At 36.8% G+C, this 17898-nt stretch overlaps 1 protein-coding gene across 11 annotated transcripts in view; it reads right to left on the bottom strand.

The window, feature by feature from the left end:
- SETD5 (SET domain containing 5) overlaps positions 1–17898 on the bottom strand; it is an 82137-nt gene that overhangs the window by 36195 nt on the left and 28044 nt on the right. For 2 of the 11 annotated variants that reach the window (XM_030307306.1, XM_030307312.1), the window contains exons 2-10: positions 14114–14173; positions 10384–10571; positions 9343–9567; positions 5760–5952; positions 5374–5479; positions 4839–5047; positions 4442–4500; positions 3752–3930; positions 2783–2821 (exon numbers count right to left, since the gene is read on the bottom strand). In XM_030307306.1, coding sequence (XP_030163166.1) covers positions 2783–2821; positions 3752–3930; positions 4442–4500; positions 4839–5047; positions 5374–5479; positions 5760–5851 — 684 coding nt within the window. In that variant the 5' untranslated portion in view covers positions 5852–5952; positions 9343–9567; positions 10384–10571; positions 14114–14173. Of the gene's footprint in view, positions 1–2782; positions 2822–3751; positions 3931–4441; positions 4501–4693; positions 4735–4838; positions 5048–5373; positions 5480–5759; positions 5953–9342; positions 9568–9722; positions 9821–10383; positions 10572–14113; positions 14174–17898 lie in introns of those variants that run through there. The other 9 variants (XM_030307313.1, XM_030307308.1, XM_030307311.1 and 6 more) reach the window with 9 other exon arrangements.

Here is a 17898-nt window from a genome sequence, read left to right as displayed (position 1 = left end):
TCACGCTGTTTAAATTTCCATATTGAACTGAACATCTGTGTTAGTGTACCAGCCTAAACTGGTATTTCACTTCTCTCCAGGAGAATGTTTGTTTTTTGTGACTTATTATTTTCATTATACAATTAAATACACGATAGGTCTAAAAATACCTGTGACCCAAATAAATAACCCATAATCTCACTTCCCAGAGACAAAGTTATCATTTTGGAATGTATCTTTCTAGCACTCAAACTCTGACAGTTTCAACAGCTGCAGTCTGAAGAACAGAGGTGGGGGCAGGGGAGTGGGTAGACGGAGTGTAGAAAATGCTGAGAGGTACTGTGGGATACTTCTCTAGGAAAAACGCTGCTCTCTATGGTGACAATTCTGAGAAAAAATTATTTATCTACAACATTATCCTAAACAGTTTTTACATTTGAGATACAGAGACACAGCTTAAGTATGACACATATTCTCCTCCATGGTGTCATCAGAAAACAAACACACACTGATAGTGATGATGTCATACCAGTGATGACTAGAAGGAAAAGATACCACAGTGCCAAACCTACTTGCAAATCCATGTCCAAACTAAAGTTGCAAATATGGGCATAGGAAAATTAAATATACTTTCCATGAATGACACAGAAAACATTTATATCGATTTTAACAATTGCTTTCTTTCACTTTTGTGTCACTGTTTTTGATGAACTATTGTCTATCGTCCTTTTCCCAAGGAACAGGGGAATGAAAAAAAATTAACACTTTCACTACCCTTCTCACCACAGTCCAAAAGAATGAACAATAAACAAAGGGATCTAAGAAACACCTGAGGCCAACACACTGAGAACACAGTATCACCTGAAGTATCAGGAGCAGCTAAACAAAAGAAAAGTACAAAACCTGAGATGTAAGGGTGCTTATCAGACTGGGGATTAGGGGGGCCCAAACAGTATTCCCAGGTTTAAACATTCAGTCGTGATCACTCAACTGATGACTTACTACGCTTAATTTATACTAGAAGCCTTTGTCACATTATTAGCTGTTGTTCACTAACAGAACACTGACTACTCTGCTGTTCCATTCTTCTAGGTACTAGAAACCCCAACTCAGTGGATTTAGAGCATAGTTCTTGAGCAGAGGTGATTTTTCCCCTAGGAAACATTTGGTAATATCTGAAGTCATTTTTGATTACCACACTTGGGTGTATGTGTTACTGGCACCTAGTGGCTATGAGTAGTCTCCAGTAGGCAAGTTCTTGATTTTGGGATTAGAAATCCATATGATGAATACTTCCCATTCTTATGTCTCTCATGCACATCTTTGGTGGTGCTCTTACTAATAATTAATTCTGTGTATAAATTTGTAACCCAACTTAGAATTCTGATATGAGAATCAAAATAAACTAGTATTTTTTTTATTAATTTAATTTTAAAATGCCTATGGAACTGTCAGCATCTTGAAAATACAAGCAATTTACACGTAGAGGTTTATATGTAGTTTTCACGGGCAGCCAGTCAATAGCTTTCAAAAGGTTTTGAACATCTAGAGGCAAGTTACAGCAGTTGGCTGATAAAAGAGAAACGGGCTTAACAGCTGGAATCAGGGCTATGTCTGCCCCATAAATCTATTTAAGGTCCCCTCTAAGCAAATGAGACGAAAATAAAGGGGCAGTGAAGGCAAATGTGACCTCTTACAGGAGACAGATCTAGCAAAAAAAAAAAAAAAAAAAAAAAAAAAAAGAGTAAGTTGTGTTCCAAAACATCCCAGGACTCTTGATGCTCGTGGGCTCTAAGTCCTTTCCCAGTGCTTTTACGGGTATGTACAAGTCTGTTTATGGGTATATGCAAGGTGAAGCTTTCATATTTTAGATAAAGTGTCACCTGTGATCTTCATTAACATCAGTCATATTGGTACTCCATGGATACTTATGTGTATTAATCCTAATGAAGATTTTCCTTACTAAAAGATTTTAATGTTTATGTCATATAACAGGAAAGATTCTACTTCTAACCATTTACACATTTAGGGATAGAAATGCTTATAGAATTAAATTAGATCTTAATTCTAAGTAAATGTTATGAAGCCATAAGTAATGAACTGGGTTGGGAGCTATGCTATCCTCTCACATACACATAGGTAAAGAAAAATACCAGTATAATCAAATATCCTTTGGGGAAACTGTTATTACCCAGTACCACTGCATGTAATTTCTCAAATCTCCAACCATTATCCAGTATCACCAAATAAGCTCTTTCATTTGATAAGAAGAAAAGAAACACACTAGCATAACCTGCATCTTCTATATCAAGGAGGTATGCCTGGGACAAAACAGTTCAAAAGTAATTCCAGTAAGAGTAATTCCTATCAATAATACTACTTTCCTAACTGATGAAATTTATCCTTCCAACCATTGCTTAAAGTCCACGTGGTGCTAGGGTGGGTGTACAAGAGACCCCGTAGCACCAGAAAAACCTCAGTTTGGAGGTTGAGGCCAATTACAACGACAGAACACATCAGCCTCATTTTGTTTGATAAAATGTCATTTCCCCCACCCCCCGCCCACCAGGAAAGCAGCTAATGAAAAACCAGTAAATGAAGGCTCATTATAGAAAGGGAAAATATTTCAGAAACAAGAAAACCTACTTTGGAGAAAGGCTCTATGAAAACTGAATGGCAACAATTACAAACTAACAAAAAGCAGAGTCCAAGATTCCCAGACCATCAATGTCAGGAAAGAAGCTGATCAAAATGCAAGATCACAGTGAAGTAAAACACAGCATCAGGGAAGAATACCCCTTACCTTCATCCGCAAGGACTTCCGGGATCCCTCTCGAAATGCCTATCCCAAAGAGGAAAACAAGTAGAACAAAACAAAACTTGGTACCAAGAATGACAGTTATACCTATCTGAGACTAAAACTAAGGCAAGAACTAGTGTTTTAGTCTGTCCCCTTTTCCCTAGGTAATAAACACAGTGGAATTCCCCACACTGTTATCAAGAATAGGGGCAGCTCTAGGCCAGTGACCTTTGAGGCTAATTCTGACACTTTCCATTGTGAAACTAGGTAATTAACAGGGAAGAGCATGCATCACTTAAATCCTATATGCACTCCTGTCACTAAAAGAAAAATAAAAACATTTCATAAGGTTGCAGATTTACCAGTTTTGAAATTAAGAAGGAAACAAAGACCAATCCCCTTAACAAGGGGTGGGCAAGTCACCTAAGAGCAACAAAGTTGCCATGATGGGGAAGAAAGAACACAAAACAGAAGAGGTTTCTCCTGGAGACTTTTTAGTTGAGAATACATGAAAGTGACCACAACACTGAGGAAGCCTAAACCATTCAAGAGAAGTTTCCTCACTTTTTTGAAACAAGGAAAAAACAACCCAATGACATGAGGTGGGCATGTACCAGCACAAGAATTTCAGACTGTATTTTGGGACTGAGGAGGTGGGGAGATACTGAAGGACAGCGGAAGCCTAGACTGGAGGTTACGGTACCTATGGGCTTGGCCAGGCGGGGCTGGGATTTCATACCTGGGATGGGGTTTGGAGAAGAAACTTTGTGCCAGTTGTGATGGTATGGAGTGGCAGAAGAGAGGTTGGTCTACATATTCACAACACAGATTAGCCGATTTTTGCCAAATAGAGCAAAAGTGGCCCTTCAAACATCTGGATCAAACTTCTTAAAAGAATTTTGGTGCCTTCTTGGTCCAGAATTTGAACTATATCAGACATATTTCTATTTAAGATACTTTTACTCTCCATACCTTGATTTTCTTCGTCTTTGCTGCTGCACGACCCTTTTCTGGACTCTTCTTCCGCTTCTTGGGTTTGGTTCTTCTAACAGTTAAGGTGATGCTTGTAGGTGTGTGCTGTGTTGCTGTGTACAACACAGTGGAAGGAGAAAGCTCCTCATCCCAGCTTTCTGTTGCACTGCTATCCCCACCTGAAAAAAAGTTATTTCATAGTTTATACGTTGTGCAAACTCAAAAGTGCATTAAAAGCAGCTTATTCTTTTATCTCTACCCCATATCCAGGAAGTCATAACTTCTATTAACTGTGTCATCTTTAGAACATAAATACCCACCTTCCTTATGAAATCAAGATTCTTTCTATACCACTGGCATCAAGCATAGAAACCCTGTTCTACATCGCATACACTTTTTCCCTTGTACTGAGTCCCCAAGCTTCATCGCCTCAATATGTAAACAGAAAACGGATCTCGTTATTTTATTTGGTATGTGTGCTCACATGACATATTTTGATTGCTTCGGGGCTAAAATGTTGTTTTTGGGTATACTAATTCACAAGAGAAGTACACAGTATTTGTGAGAGAACAGCTTTCTCTTTTCATGAAGAGTTGGGACCATGGGAACTTACAGGAGTTCTTGAGATGATTATGTAAATTGCAAAATATTTATCTGTCAAAATGCGGGCCCAACCCATTTTCAGCTCACCTGATATGTTGTCCTGCTTCCGCCGATGAAGTCTAATAACCTTCCCCCTGCTCATTCCCCTAAAGAGGGAAAATAAACTTAAAGTAGTCCTTCCAACAGCATGCCGCACATCATTGCACACATGGGAGACGTGTCTCTGTGTATACTACCCCCTTCCTCCCACCTACCAAATGTTTCCAGGACATTAAATTTCATATCAAATTCAATAGCTTTAACATCAATCTCTCATTCCTTGTTGTCAGCAATTCTCACCTAGTGCAGAGAATTCGAGCCAAGGAGCATTAAGGAATCATCTACATTAACAAACACAAGAAAGAATACTTTGAGCTTTTCCCTACTAATAAGAAACCCTAATCCCAGCAACCCAGGCTTGAATTGAGATGGAGCATGATCTTACCTGCACTTGTCACAGTTGAGAAGGAAGCCATCCTGAGAAAGACCACAAGGACACCAGGTAGGAACAGTCTCTCCTTCAGAGTTCGGGCTGTCTCCACAGCGTTCCTCTACGGGCGACGGCAGGCCATTCAGGTCAGAACGAGGGATGATCGTCTGGACAGGGGGAGAAGCAGGAGGTGTCGGAGGAGGAGGGGCTCCGTAATTATGATCCTGAAAATAAGATTTTTTAAATCAACAGTGTCCAAACACTGGCCCCTCTCTCCCCTAAAGTATGGTACATATGGAAAGAAAGAAGAAAGTAGTACCCTTTGTTTTTTGGCTTCAACCAGGAAAGTGATAAAACAAAATGCCAAGGTCAACTGGGACATAAAAACAAGAACAATGATGCAGGGCTAGACGTCCGCTGGAGGCAGGGAAGTGCAAAAGGGGCAACTTCGTCATGCTGCATATAAACATTTCAAGAAAGTCACAATGTATAAGAATGGATTACACTCCAGGAAGATCACTGCTCTGGAGAGAAACAAATGCATACTCACAGCATAAGGCAGTCCTCGACACCCATGCCTCTGAGTGGTCCCATAATTATGAGTGGAATACACGCTCTTCTCATTAACTGCTGGACTAGCCTCCACAGATTCAGGGCTGCACAAAGGCGAAAAGCAATGCATGATAGCATAACACCTAATCTTCCCTTAAACTAAGACTTTAACTTCCCATTCTAACCCCTCCACTTTCCACAACCACCAGCCACTAGAATAAGAGAAGGAACTCAGTGAAACAATCTGATTAACATAACTAAGCCTATAAATAACAGGAGTGTTATTAAATGTGGATTTGTGTGTAACATGAAGCCAGTACAGGCAGATGTCTCAAGGCAGGCACCTGGAATACAAGGTGTCCCTAATGACAAACACAAACGTACCAGCTGAGCAGGGAGTTTCCCCTAGAGAAGCCACTCTGGGCTGGTTTAGACTCAGAACTATTCTTCTTAATTGGATCTCTTAATACTTCCATGAAACCTCACATGACATTTGCAGTGAGTGAGATGATGAAAGTGCCTTCTGCACTGCCCCAGGGACCAGGCCCTCTTCCATTCACTACCAAGACAGGATACCCTGAAGAAAGTACAGGTAAAAACAACGGCATCTTATATTTATCATACCTCTCATCTTGATGAACCCCCAAACACCTTTCAAATATTAGAGTAATAATTTCTCATCCACCAATGACATGCAAGCATATCAAGGACACAATTACTTAACAGCTGCATGGTAATACCACAGAACTTCAAAATAATCAGAACTGTACTCAGAAGTTATTGTCTACTGACAAACAGTAAGAGTAGTAGTGGCTACCATTCTGAATCACCATTATTTTCTAGGTGCTTTGATGTACATTAATTCATTTACTCTGCAACTAGTAAACATGGTAAATAGCACCCCATTTTCACAGAAGTTGAGGTGGTGAGATTATGTGACTTCACCAAGGTCACACACTGACAGAGCCAGAATTTGAAACAATGTCTAACTCCAAATCCTGTACTCTTTCCACTATGTTTAACTGGTGTGGTAAACCAGGATAACATTCTATTTTTAAAAACTTAAGTAACCAGGCTTATTGAAAAACTTGGCTTAGAATCTTTTGTACCCTCAATGAGTCGAAAGCAAAGTGCTCAAGTATAACTTATTAATATAAAATAATTATAAATGTGTTCAAATTTAGAAATTTAATGTAAGCCTTTACTTGATAATAAAAAGGCATAGGTAACAAAGGACAAAATACAAGTTTTGGTAAAAAAAGAACTTGTAACTCTGATTGTTACCTGGTTAGATTTTAGGGAATCTTGAGAAAGATAATTAAGGAATATGATCATATAACTTTGAACTCAATAATGGATTATCTGTCATTTAAGTTAACTAGAACAGAGATTCACAAATCAGAAACTCCAAGGACACGTAGTAACTCAGCCTTAGAGATCAAAGGGTCTTTTAAGGAATCAAATAATGCATAGTTTGCTTTAAGGAACATACATTTATCCTGCTTGGAAGTATACAATACACCGTACTTGGCAGGAATAAAGTGTGCGCAGTTCAATGTGGTGCAATGTCAGCTGAGAAGTGAGGGATAAAAGAAAATTCTGAGATATATCCAACTCACCCAGTTATATGCTCCAAAACTGTGAGAAGGGATCTTATTAATAACAGCAAAGGTAATTTCTAGGTGAAGAAGAACTTTAGACATAGGAAAGTATTCTGTTAGTGAAGTGCATGCATTTTATTCTTTAAGAGTGTCTGCAAGATGGGAACTGGGGTGGGGGGTACATCAAGAATGCAGGTCAGTATTCTTGAGAAAAGATGATCTGACATGGCTCACTGAGAGGCAATCAGCTCTGAGTATTAGGAAACAGGTGGGGTTTCCTAAATGAAACTGAAGGCAAACAAGCATTAATAAAATGAAGGTAGAATTTAGTTTCTATGATGGACAGTTAAGAGAAAGTAGTAACTTTCTACAACATTGTTAATTCACTAGATAAACAAGTATTCCAAAGAACTGTACATATTTTGTAGAAGAGATTTTGTACCACTGAACACATGGGGTGAAACATGGCAGCCGTTTATTAGAAATGGAGTTTTTCTGGACAGGAAAAAGGAATGCGGCATGAAATAAAAGATGGCCATGGAGATGGAGCTATGTTGGTTGTATCTTACCCATCTCCCAACTGGGTAAATATGAACATATGCACTTCATGTGCAAGTCTAGGGAATAAAAATAAAATGTATATTGTGGAGGTTAAAAGGCCATCCCACTGGACAATACTTCCTAGTAAAGCACAGCATTTAATCTGTTGCTATGCGTGCAAAATATTAAAATTTAAGCTCATCTTTTGATGAGGAAACTACAATTTCCATAGTGGTTATTAATCAGTTACATGTTGACAGGAAACTATACGATTTCCTAGGATATTCCTTGATATATATATATATATATATATATATACATACATACATATACACACACACACACACACACACATATATATATACATATATATATATATCAGCTCTTATCTATGTTTTAAAATATGGAGTAAAAATCTGTAGTGTTAGGATTGCGTTTCCTTATTAGCCAACCATTTTATGCAAATGTATTACTGCCTTTCTTCCTCTATGTTTGAATTGCTATGAGGGTTGGGCACATACACAGAAGCCATGTTTACAACAGATACTGAGTCGACTGTGTTTTAAGTACAACGTGCCACCTGCTGCTATAATGCTACCTCTTGGAAAATGTCTGAAATCCATTTATGGCATAATTGTAAATTCAGAAACATCCTTGCTTCTATTGTTACATCTAGAGGTTCTCCTACAAATACATGAAAAATGCATGATGTATACTGTTGTTATCAGATTTAAAATCCCATGAGGTAAGATCTACGTCTTTTACTTAGTGGAGTATGTTGCCTTTCATACCAAGTTTAATTTTAATCTTAGAGTGCCCAGAACAGTGAAATATGCAGGAAGAGTGGAACATGCATGGTGAAACATTAAGAAATATCATCTAAAATGTAACAGAATGGTACATAAGCAAATTGTTGACATTATCTTGTAGAAATACTAAATGAGTAACTGTGTAATAAGTCATGACAACAGTATCAGAAATCTGTCAAGAAATTACAATGAAAATGCTTCAGGAAATAGAAACCTTGCAGTCAAATTTTTAGGCCCTAAGTCTGCAATTACTTCTGGACTACCCAGCAGCATTTATGGGTGGTCATCTCTGTACTTTGGGAAAAACACCAGTTTTAAGAATAATTGCTTTAGGTCTTTTTCCACGAATCCCAAATTAATTTAATTTGGGGTTGATCACATTAATTTGATTTAATCTCTCTTGAAATTTCTCACCAATGTTAATACTGTCTACCTGTGTGGTTTGTTAGTCAATCCATATAGGAGGTAGTAAATGACTTTACAAAAATTCATGAACACTATACAGTTATGGTTCCTAATGCAGCAAGATTTTTCAGTACTTAATTTGGGAAATAGTACTTGTAAACTTGGAAGTCTAGCTACTGGCATAACTGAATCTCTTTGCATGCAAAAAGATAAAAACAAAACGAAACAGGAAAAAAAGCCCTGGAGGGAACACAATTCCACCCTTCCCACCCCCCACCCTCCTCCACCTTCCTTTTTATATGGGAACAAGGCCAAAATTCTTCAGTTCTAGACTACCCCAGAATATAATATATTGCTTCTTAGGGTAGAGGTTCATGTTAAGTCTTCCTCTTTAAGGAAGACAATAAACAGTTAAGTAATCCTAGGTGGCTTTGTGAAGAAATGTACATGCTCTTTACTATATTCTCAGTTTTAAGGAAGAAAACCACTATTAATCAGGGATGCAGTTGAACCCAGAGCTCTGGTACAGTTGCTTTGCTTTGCTGAAGGGGGAAGAATCCCCAGGGACTATGAAAATGGCAAGAGAAACAGGGGAATTAGAGCAACACCCACCTCACTCAAGAAGTGGCTGTGGGATCAAGAGTCTGAACTGGACCTGAACATATTCAAAACACCAGGATTTTTCCAGCCCAGACCCTAATCCCTGGTACTGCCTGGAATAGACTTGGCTTCTGGGGGTGTGCTGCCCCCTAGGCCCCTTGGGTCTCTTTCGCTGGACTTTCACATCCTGGTGTAGTGCCACTTCGTCTTGAAAGGTAGGGGGCTTCCACTTCCTTTCTGTAAGCAAGGAAGATTGGGTACAAGGGAGGTAAAAGGACAAGAGGGGGAATCTGTGAGCAGGGGGAATCTTGGACAACTTAAAAGAGAAGGGATACAAAAAGCTAAAAATTTTTAAACTGAATAATATATAAAGTTTTATAATGAAGGCCTACCTTCATTGCCATTTGGTATTTAAATTCTTCAAGAATTGAGAGTCTATTTTAGGGATTGGGCTTTTCGACAAATTCTGAATTCCTAAAGCTGCTCTTAGCTGAAAAAAAAGTTTGGTACCACTGATTTTGAAGGTCCTCTTTCTAGGCAATGAATATTATATAAAAAAACAGATGACACTGCTTTCCATGTTTTCTACCCCAAATATCAGAAGTTCTAAGTAACCTGCCCATATAAGGTTTTAGCCCCTTTACTCTAGAACAGTGAGAAGTACATAGGAAGAGGCCTTCAAGGAAAATCAGTTGGAGAGAACTCCTTATCTCCATCAGAATAATCATTAATTCTACAGAAGCAGGCAGTGACACCTACTTTATTTCAATCTTCCCAACCCATCAAAACCAATGAAAATGTAAGCACTACTTTGCAAATTTAATTCAATGATATTATTTACTAAGAAATCCACCCCCACCCCATTCTTTTCCTCCCCTTTCTAACTCTTTTTTTTTTTCCTCCAGCTTCTATGGGCGAAAAGGGAAAGGTCCAATGTCATTTACAGTGGGCTAGGCTTGGGTTTAGAAAATATTGCTTATTATTAGATGCCCATAAGAAAGTTATCTCCACACAAATTGGTAATGCACCTACTACCTAGAAAGTAGCACTTACTCTGATCCAGCAGCCATATCTGAGTAGGATGTATCTGGTGTGGTGACTCCCAGAGGGATTGCAATGCTCATGACGTCCAATACAGCAAGAGAGTGGAAATCACGGGGTCCAATTAATGGAGACTGGCCACTCTGAGAGTGGGGGTGAGCTGCACAGCCTTAACCAACATGTTATGGACATGAGGAATCCTGCCAGAGAAAAAGAAGATATCTAGTAACCTGATAATTCTTTAAATGTATTCTAAATGCTACAGAATATTTTTCCATTTTTAAAATAAGTCTTTTAAGGGGCAAATATAAATAAAACAAGTACAGGAAAGGGTCTATACATTGTCCTATTTTATTGTGTACATTAATGTTCTACAAAATGAGGTAGCCAAAGTTATGCTAACTTTTCATATCTTTATTATTATTTTTCTTTGCTTTTTAGCAAAAGGGAAAGTAATGGTCTGCCTTGCTTACTAGTATAAGTACATTTCCACCATTCTAGAACTGCTCATCAAACAAAATTTTCTGGCAGCCTAACACCTATTACAGAGTAAGTTCTAATGTAGGTAAATAGAAATATCAAAGTTTAACTAAATTCTTTAACAATTAAAGATCTTCATTTAGGGGTGCTTGGCCGGCTCAGCTGGTATAGCATGCTACTCTTGATCTCAGGGTCATGAGTTCAAGTCCCATACTGGGTGTAGAGATTACTTAAAAAAAAAGAAAGAAAGAAAAATTAAATATTTTTAATATTTAAAATTAAAGCTCCCCCCCCCGGGCCACAAATAAATGCAGTTTTACCAGCAGCCAACAATGTTGTTTATTCCAGATAAAGTGTGATGATAAAAGAGATCTGTTTTTATTTGATTGGATACAGCTGTTCTTATTGCTTTCTTGTGTCACATTACATTCTTTTCCTTTTTTTTTTTAAGTTTATTTGAGAGAGAGAGAGACAGAGAGACAGAGACAGAGACAGAGAGTGAGCGGGGGAGGGGCAGAGAGAGAGGGAGAGAGGAGAGAATCTCAAGCAGGCTCTGCACTGTCAGCATGAAGTCCGCTGCAGGGCTCAAACTCAAACCATGAGATCACGACCTGAGCAGAAACCAAGAACTGGACACTTTAACTGAGCCACTCACGTGCCCCTCTTTTTCTTCTTTGAAACCATTTTATTTTAACTGTAATTTTGGGAGAAGATGCAACTACCTTAACTGTATTTGTTAGGCTTTCACTACTAGGTTTAAATAAAAACGGACGCCTGGGTGGCTCAGTCGATTAAACATCTGACTCTTGGCTTTGGCTCAAGTCATGATCTCACCACTCATGACTTCAAGCCCTACGTCGGGCTCTGCACTACCAGAGCCTCTTGGGATACTCTCCCTCTCTCTCTCTGTGCTGCCCCTGCTTGCTCACTCTCTCTCTCTCAAAATAAATAAATTTAAAAAAATAAAATAAAATGAAAAAAACAAAAACATACACCATAAAGAGTATAGTTTCATGATAAAGATGAGAAAATTTTCTATGGAAAAGGAGACAGGATACCTTGAGTTGCTGACCATAACCAGTGGAATTTGGGAACACAAAAGACTCACAAACTACTAAACTGTAAAACGTCAAAAGTACATTAAGACTGAGGTGCTCCTGGCTGGCTAGCTCAGTTGGTAGGGTACATGACTCTCGATTTCCCATTTTAAGTCTGAGCCCCATGCTGGGTGTAGAGATTACTTGAAAAATAAAATCTTTAAAAAAAAAAAAAGCACATTAAGAAATTTGGAGGTATGGTACAAAGGGGGTAAAAAGTGTACTCTGTTTGATTTCACATTAGTGGTTTTGTATTAAACCATTAAAGGAATGAAACAAGAAGCGTTTTATGTGGGAGGGAAGAAAGTCAGTGTGAATGTTAAAGGCCCAGGTTAATAAAGACTTTTGCAAAGAGACTACAAAAATATCTCATGACTGATCTACTGATTCATGGTAAGACAAATAAGAAGAAAAATCAAACATTTATATTAAAGAAAATTTAATGCAATGAAAAGTATATGATACTAACTCAATCCAGGGAAAAATGGCAAAATTTAAACGGTAGACCATCTGAGATACCTGAATCTTTTTTGATATATGAAGCAAATTAATATGGATAAGAAAACAAATTGTGAGTAGTGAATGAGGCCAAGATTTTTAAGAACACATTAAGATAATATTAATCTTTTGTGTTGTTATTTTAGAATACTATAAACAGCTATATGCTAAGCAGTCCTCCCTGGCACCTACATTTTTAAAGAGCTGGATCTCATCAAGACCTAGGACTTTCCAAATCTGAGGGAAGGCCAGACACCGGTTGCTATACAAGTGAAGGGGACATATTGCTAGACTTGGGACTGAAATGAAAAAGGCAAATTTTCCTGTTGTTTCTTTTCGGTTTATAAAAGAGAAGTGACTAACCTAACTCCTTAGGCCTGTCGTACACATAAATGTTTCCTTTCCCTAACAGTATATCAAAACAGATTTAGGCAGTACATCCTCCAAGCCTCTGGGAAATTGAAATAAAATCTACAAATAACAAAAGAGAGGATATTTATAACTTAATAAGCTCAAAATATAGTTAAATATTGGGGATTGTTGGTCACAACTCTTCCTCTAATTTCAGTGTCACTCTATAACTTGAACCAAAGAGAAAAACACAAACAAAACCAAAAAGCCCAGAAGCTGCATGGCTTGATAATCAGAGCAGAATCTTATAATGATCATGCCTCCCCTAACCAATATAGGAATCTCAATCATGTGTTACAATTTCAGTAAAGGACAGAAAAAATTATTCAATACCATTAAAAAGCCTTTGTCATAGCCATTACTATTGTATGCTCATAAAAAAAAAGTAGGCTGCTAGAAGAAAGACAACTTATAAAACTTAAGCTGACAGTTATCTCTGCAAGCCATTTTTAAAAGATATGCTGAAAGGAAACAATGGGAAAATTACTTGATAATATTTCCTTAATGAATGAGTAAATAATTAACATATTCTTTATTGAAATCTCAACACAGTTAATTTGTATACTTGATAAATTTAAGAAATATTAACTAGTTAACTATGAACTTCTCTTTCATGAATTCCTCCATCTTCCTCTTGTCTACTTTTACATGACCCATCCTGATAAAGACAACCATTATATAGCATGTCCATCGTGTTCTAAATAATGCTTTAACAATATCAGCCTTCCTAATTCAAAACATGTTAACAAAACCAAATTGCTCATATAACCCTGACAGTCGTTCCTTCCCTAAATAATACTCTGCAAAATGTAGCTCTTAAAATAATAACTAAAGTCATTTTAACAGATCATCTATATGCATTATTTTCTTATTTTAATTACTCTAGTTTTATAAGCCAAGACAACAGACTCTCAGTATAGTTTACAAAGCTTAGCAGTATAACAGTCATTAACCTATCACACGATTTGGAGAGGTGTCTTAGAGTGAAAAGTTAAATCTGTCTCTAGGTAGAACAATTTCAAGATATCTTTTACCTGTTAATTTTTCTGTCTCTTCCTATAAACTCTATGAGGACAAGATTTTTGTGTTTTATCCTCTGTTGTAGTTTCAATGTTCTCAATGGTGCCTGGCACACAGAAAGTGTTCTGAGAATGTTTGCTGAATGAATTATAATCACAATGATCAACATATAATTGTAGCATTCATTACAATATAAAAATTAAAACAAATTTAAAGGATTTATTTGACTCAGTCACCTTTTTATAGACCTCCGAATATGAAGTCTCCCAAAATTATCTGCCAGTAACTCTGAAGACCTAGAAAAAGTTGGGACACAGATTAGTACAGAAAGAAGTAACATTGATAGACACAAAGAACAGAATTATATAGAATATTTTAACGGTAATTTTGTGTTTCATTTCTACACACTGGCTTGTTAACCATCCTATGTTTCATTTACTCTATATTTTTGTCCTTTAACCGATATATCCTATTTCCCTGTAAAGCCAGAACCTAAATAATGGAAAAGGAAATTATCTTTATTAAAGACTTAAGAAATGGAAAATATGATGTCATTCAGTAATCCTCTTCTCTTCAAATGAGAATTCTCTCCCATTTCCCAAGAGATTCTTTTTTCTCTTTCCTAGGAGATGCTTCTTCTGTACTGACCCCCTCCCAAAATCCAGGGGCTTTCTTTAATCAAATGTCAAATTTACTCTCTACTATCACCTATTAAAGTTCATATTACGCCCATCCCCTCCATCCCACCTATCCTCTTTCCTGCTATAAAAAAAGACTGACAAAAGGGAGTCAATTCTATGTGTGGTAAACTTCATAATGAAAACATGGGGAAAAATAGGGCCTTAAATAACTTTCTACCCTCCAACAAGTAAAGGACAATAGGTAATTTTAGGCAGCAAAGTCAAATTTAACATTAGCCAAAATAATGTTAATCTCTCTATGTATGTGTTAATATATACTTAAAATGTTAATGTAACTATGTATGTGAAAAAAGCTGTTTGTGGGATTCCAGTTACCAAGCAAGACAGGAAATATACTTTTATATCAATATTTTATTTATAAAAAATTGGAAAATTAACTATTCTTTAAAAACAATTTTAAAAGAGCACACATAAAAGGTATGAAGGTAATAGTAAAAGAAAGAAAAAATAAAGAAGTGGACTCCTTTAGCAAAAACAAAGAAAGGATAAGAAACGACAGGAGGAAAAAGGGAACTAAATATATGAATATACAGTAGGGGGAAAATGAATGCACCAGAATTTCAATTTCATATCAATTTGACTATTTCCAGAACAAGTCATCAGAATCCACAGGAACAGTAGTAAGTTCTTGGATTCAGAAGCAGAACCAACCACTCTCCCAGTACTAAGTACTTTTTTGAGAAGTCACCATTTACATACATACACAGTTTCTGGAGAAAATACTGTTAATTAGAAGATGCCAGAAATGTTTTATAATTACCCATCTTTTTAACTGGGTTCAGAAATGGTCAATAGTCTCTGTGTCATTCTGACAGTCTCTTCTCTATATGACTTGCTGAAAGCACAAGACCCGTGTGATCTATCTGGTCACTCTCAGAACAGACACACAAAAAGTGTTTTCAGAACAATTCCAACAGAGATTTCAGAAAAAGAAATTGCATCAGCCAGGTGAGCCGGAAGCAGCTGGGAGACAAGAGTCCAATAAACAGCCAATCCAATGAAAGAAATTCAGAACAAGTCTGCTTCAGTAATCCTGTGAAGAGGACTGGCAGGAAGAGGAGTGCCGCTTTAGAAAGAGAACAGGCCTCATATGCTTCAGACAGTCTTTGTACTGAGGCTGTGGACCTTGGCCATTCTCCCAGAAATGATGCAATCCTGATGAACAAGATCTGCTGCCAGAGAAACAATTGTTAACAGCCTATGCAGACAGCAACTCAGCCAAGGAGCAATCTCTGATCAACTCTCTTCACAAACCCCCAGAAGCCACATCTCTTCCTCAATTTTGGTCTCTGACAAAACACATAAGTGAATACACATTAAATATATACAAACAAGCCATCTTCCCAAAACGTCCCTTTTCTTTTAATTGTTTTGGTTTTCCAATCTCAATCATCCGTAACTAAAATTTAAATACATCACTGAAAGCATTTCTATTTTAATGAATATAATTCTCCAAGCATATTAACAACAAGGTTTTAAAGGCAAGGTGTTAACAAAACGGTTGAGATTTTCCTTACTCTCATTAGAAAACGTTTTGAAAAGTAGTAGTGGCTTCCCTATGTATGAAAATCACTCTGGAATCTAGGGCCCAATTATGAGATTTCAAAGTAAGGACAAATATGCACACTTACTAATTCAGGGCCAGAAAAGTATATTTTACAGTTATTTTTCAAATTATGTGAGACCCAATATGTTAAAGATAGGTATGTATTACAGAAAAGGAGAACATCTCTTCTTGTTTAGGCTGGCATAAACAGGCTGAATGATATCACAATCTGCAATGCTTACTTTTCTCAAGGGCAACATTATTCAGATCTTTTAAGAGGGTTAATGATTATTTTCATCCTATTAGCCACAACTTCCTATTTTGGAATTAAAATTATAAACATCCTCAATTTAAAAATCCTCCCTAGATTCCTTACCTCCTAGGTCTGGTTTCTTTCCAGAGTTTTAGCATTAAGTTGTACATAGAATACTTTCATAAAATTATTAGGATTTCTGCCCCTCATTACTACATAAAGGACCCTGCATATAAAAGCTCTCAGTTCTCTGAATTCCAACTAGCCATAAGCTACAATCAACCAAATTTCTTCCTTTTGAAAGCAATCTCTTAAACTGGGATTCACTAAAACACAAGCATCTAAGATGTCTCCTGAAATCAATATATTTAGCCCAGTGTACTATTCTGTCTAGACTAACTCTAAAGCAATAAAAGAGCTACAGCAGTCCAAGAAGTGAATATACTTAACTCAGTTAAGAGAAAAACATTTTTTCAGAAAAATTTTAAATAAGGCCATTAATTAATGAAAATATTTTCAAAATAGCCATTAATTAAAACAAAACTGCCATTACTTAAGATTTAATTTCTGAACCTACTGATTAGTCAAAATTTTCTTACACACTTAAGTTGAATTTATTCCTAAGTATTTCTACACTTGTTTCCTCTTTAGAACAACTTTACAAAATAGTAAAAAGGAGTGATGGGAAAAGAATATTGGAAGGTTTTTAATATGACTGTTACCCTCAATGTTTAAATCAGAGAGTACTTCAAAGTGCAATTAATACACAAATGCATTTTATCTACAGGACCAACTTGTCTGGGAACTAATGTGGCAGTTGCCAGTTATATGTTTTATCTTCCATCTTCAACCCAAACAAGTAGTCAAAGTAAAACACTGCCATTGTACTGTAACATACAAGCTTGTGACCTTGAGAAAAGAAAATGTTATGAAAAAGTACTATATTAAGATGTAGGAAATCTGAGTTCTAGCCTACAACTTAAATAATTTGGTGATCTCAGAAAAGTCACTTTTTATACACAATCTTTAAATTCCTCAAAGTAAAATCTCATTGGGTTTTTTTCTGCTCCAGGTATCTATGAATCCCGGCATTGGCTTAGGCAATTCATGCATTCAGGGTCTTGAAGTCTCAGTTTTCTCATCTGTACAAACGAAAGAATAATACTTGTCCTGCTCACTCACAGGTACATATAGACTAGCATTTGTAGCAAATAAAGAGTTTAAATGGCTCTCTACAGCGTTTAAATAGATGTGAAGAGGAGCTGCTACTATAACCTGAATGTGGCTAACAATTATTTTCACTATTCTCCAAAGGGTGTGTATTTTAATTTTCCTAAAGTAACCTGAGAAAAGGATACGCCAGTAAATAAGAAAAACAAAACAAAACAAAACAAACCGTGTAGCAGAGATAAGTGATAAACACAGAAGAATTATTGGAAAATAAAAGATGAACTCTAAGAGAAAGTGCTAAGAGATGTGGTAAAAAGTTCATATAACTGGGATGGTATAAACTATAAATTA

The sequence above is a fragment of the Lynx canadensis genome, chromosome A2, assembly GCF_007474595.2.
Source record: "Lynx canadensis isolate LIC74 chromosome A2, mLynCan4.pri.v2, whole genome shotgun sequence".
NCBI lineage: Eukaryota > Metazoa > Chordata > Mammalia > Carnivora > Felidae > Lynx > Lynx canadensis.
Note: the sequence above shows the minus strand (reverse complement) of the source record. Positions and strands in the feature narration are given on the sequence as shown.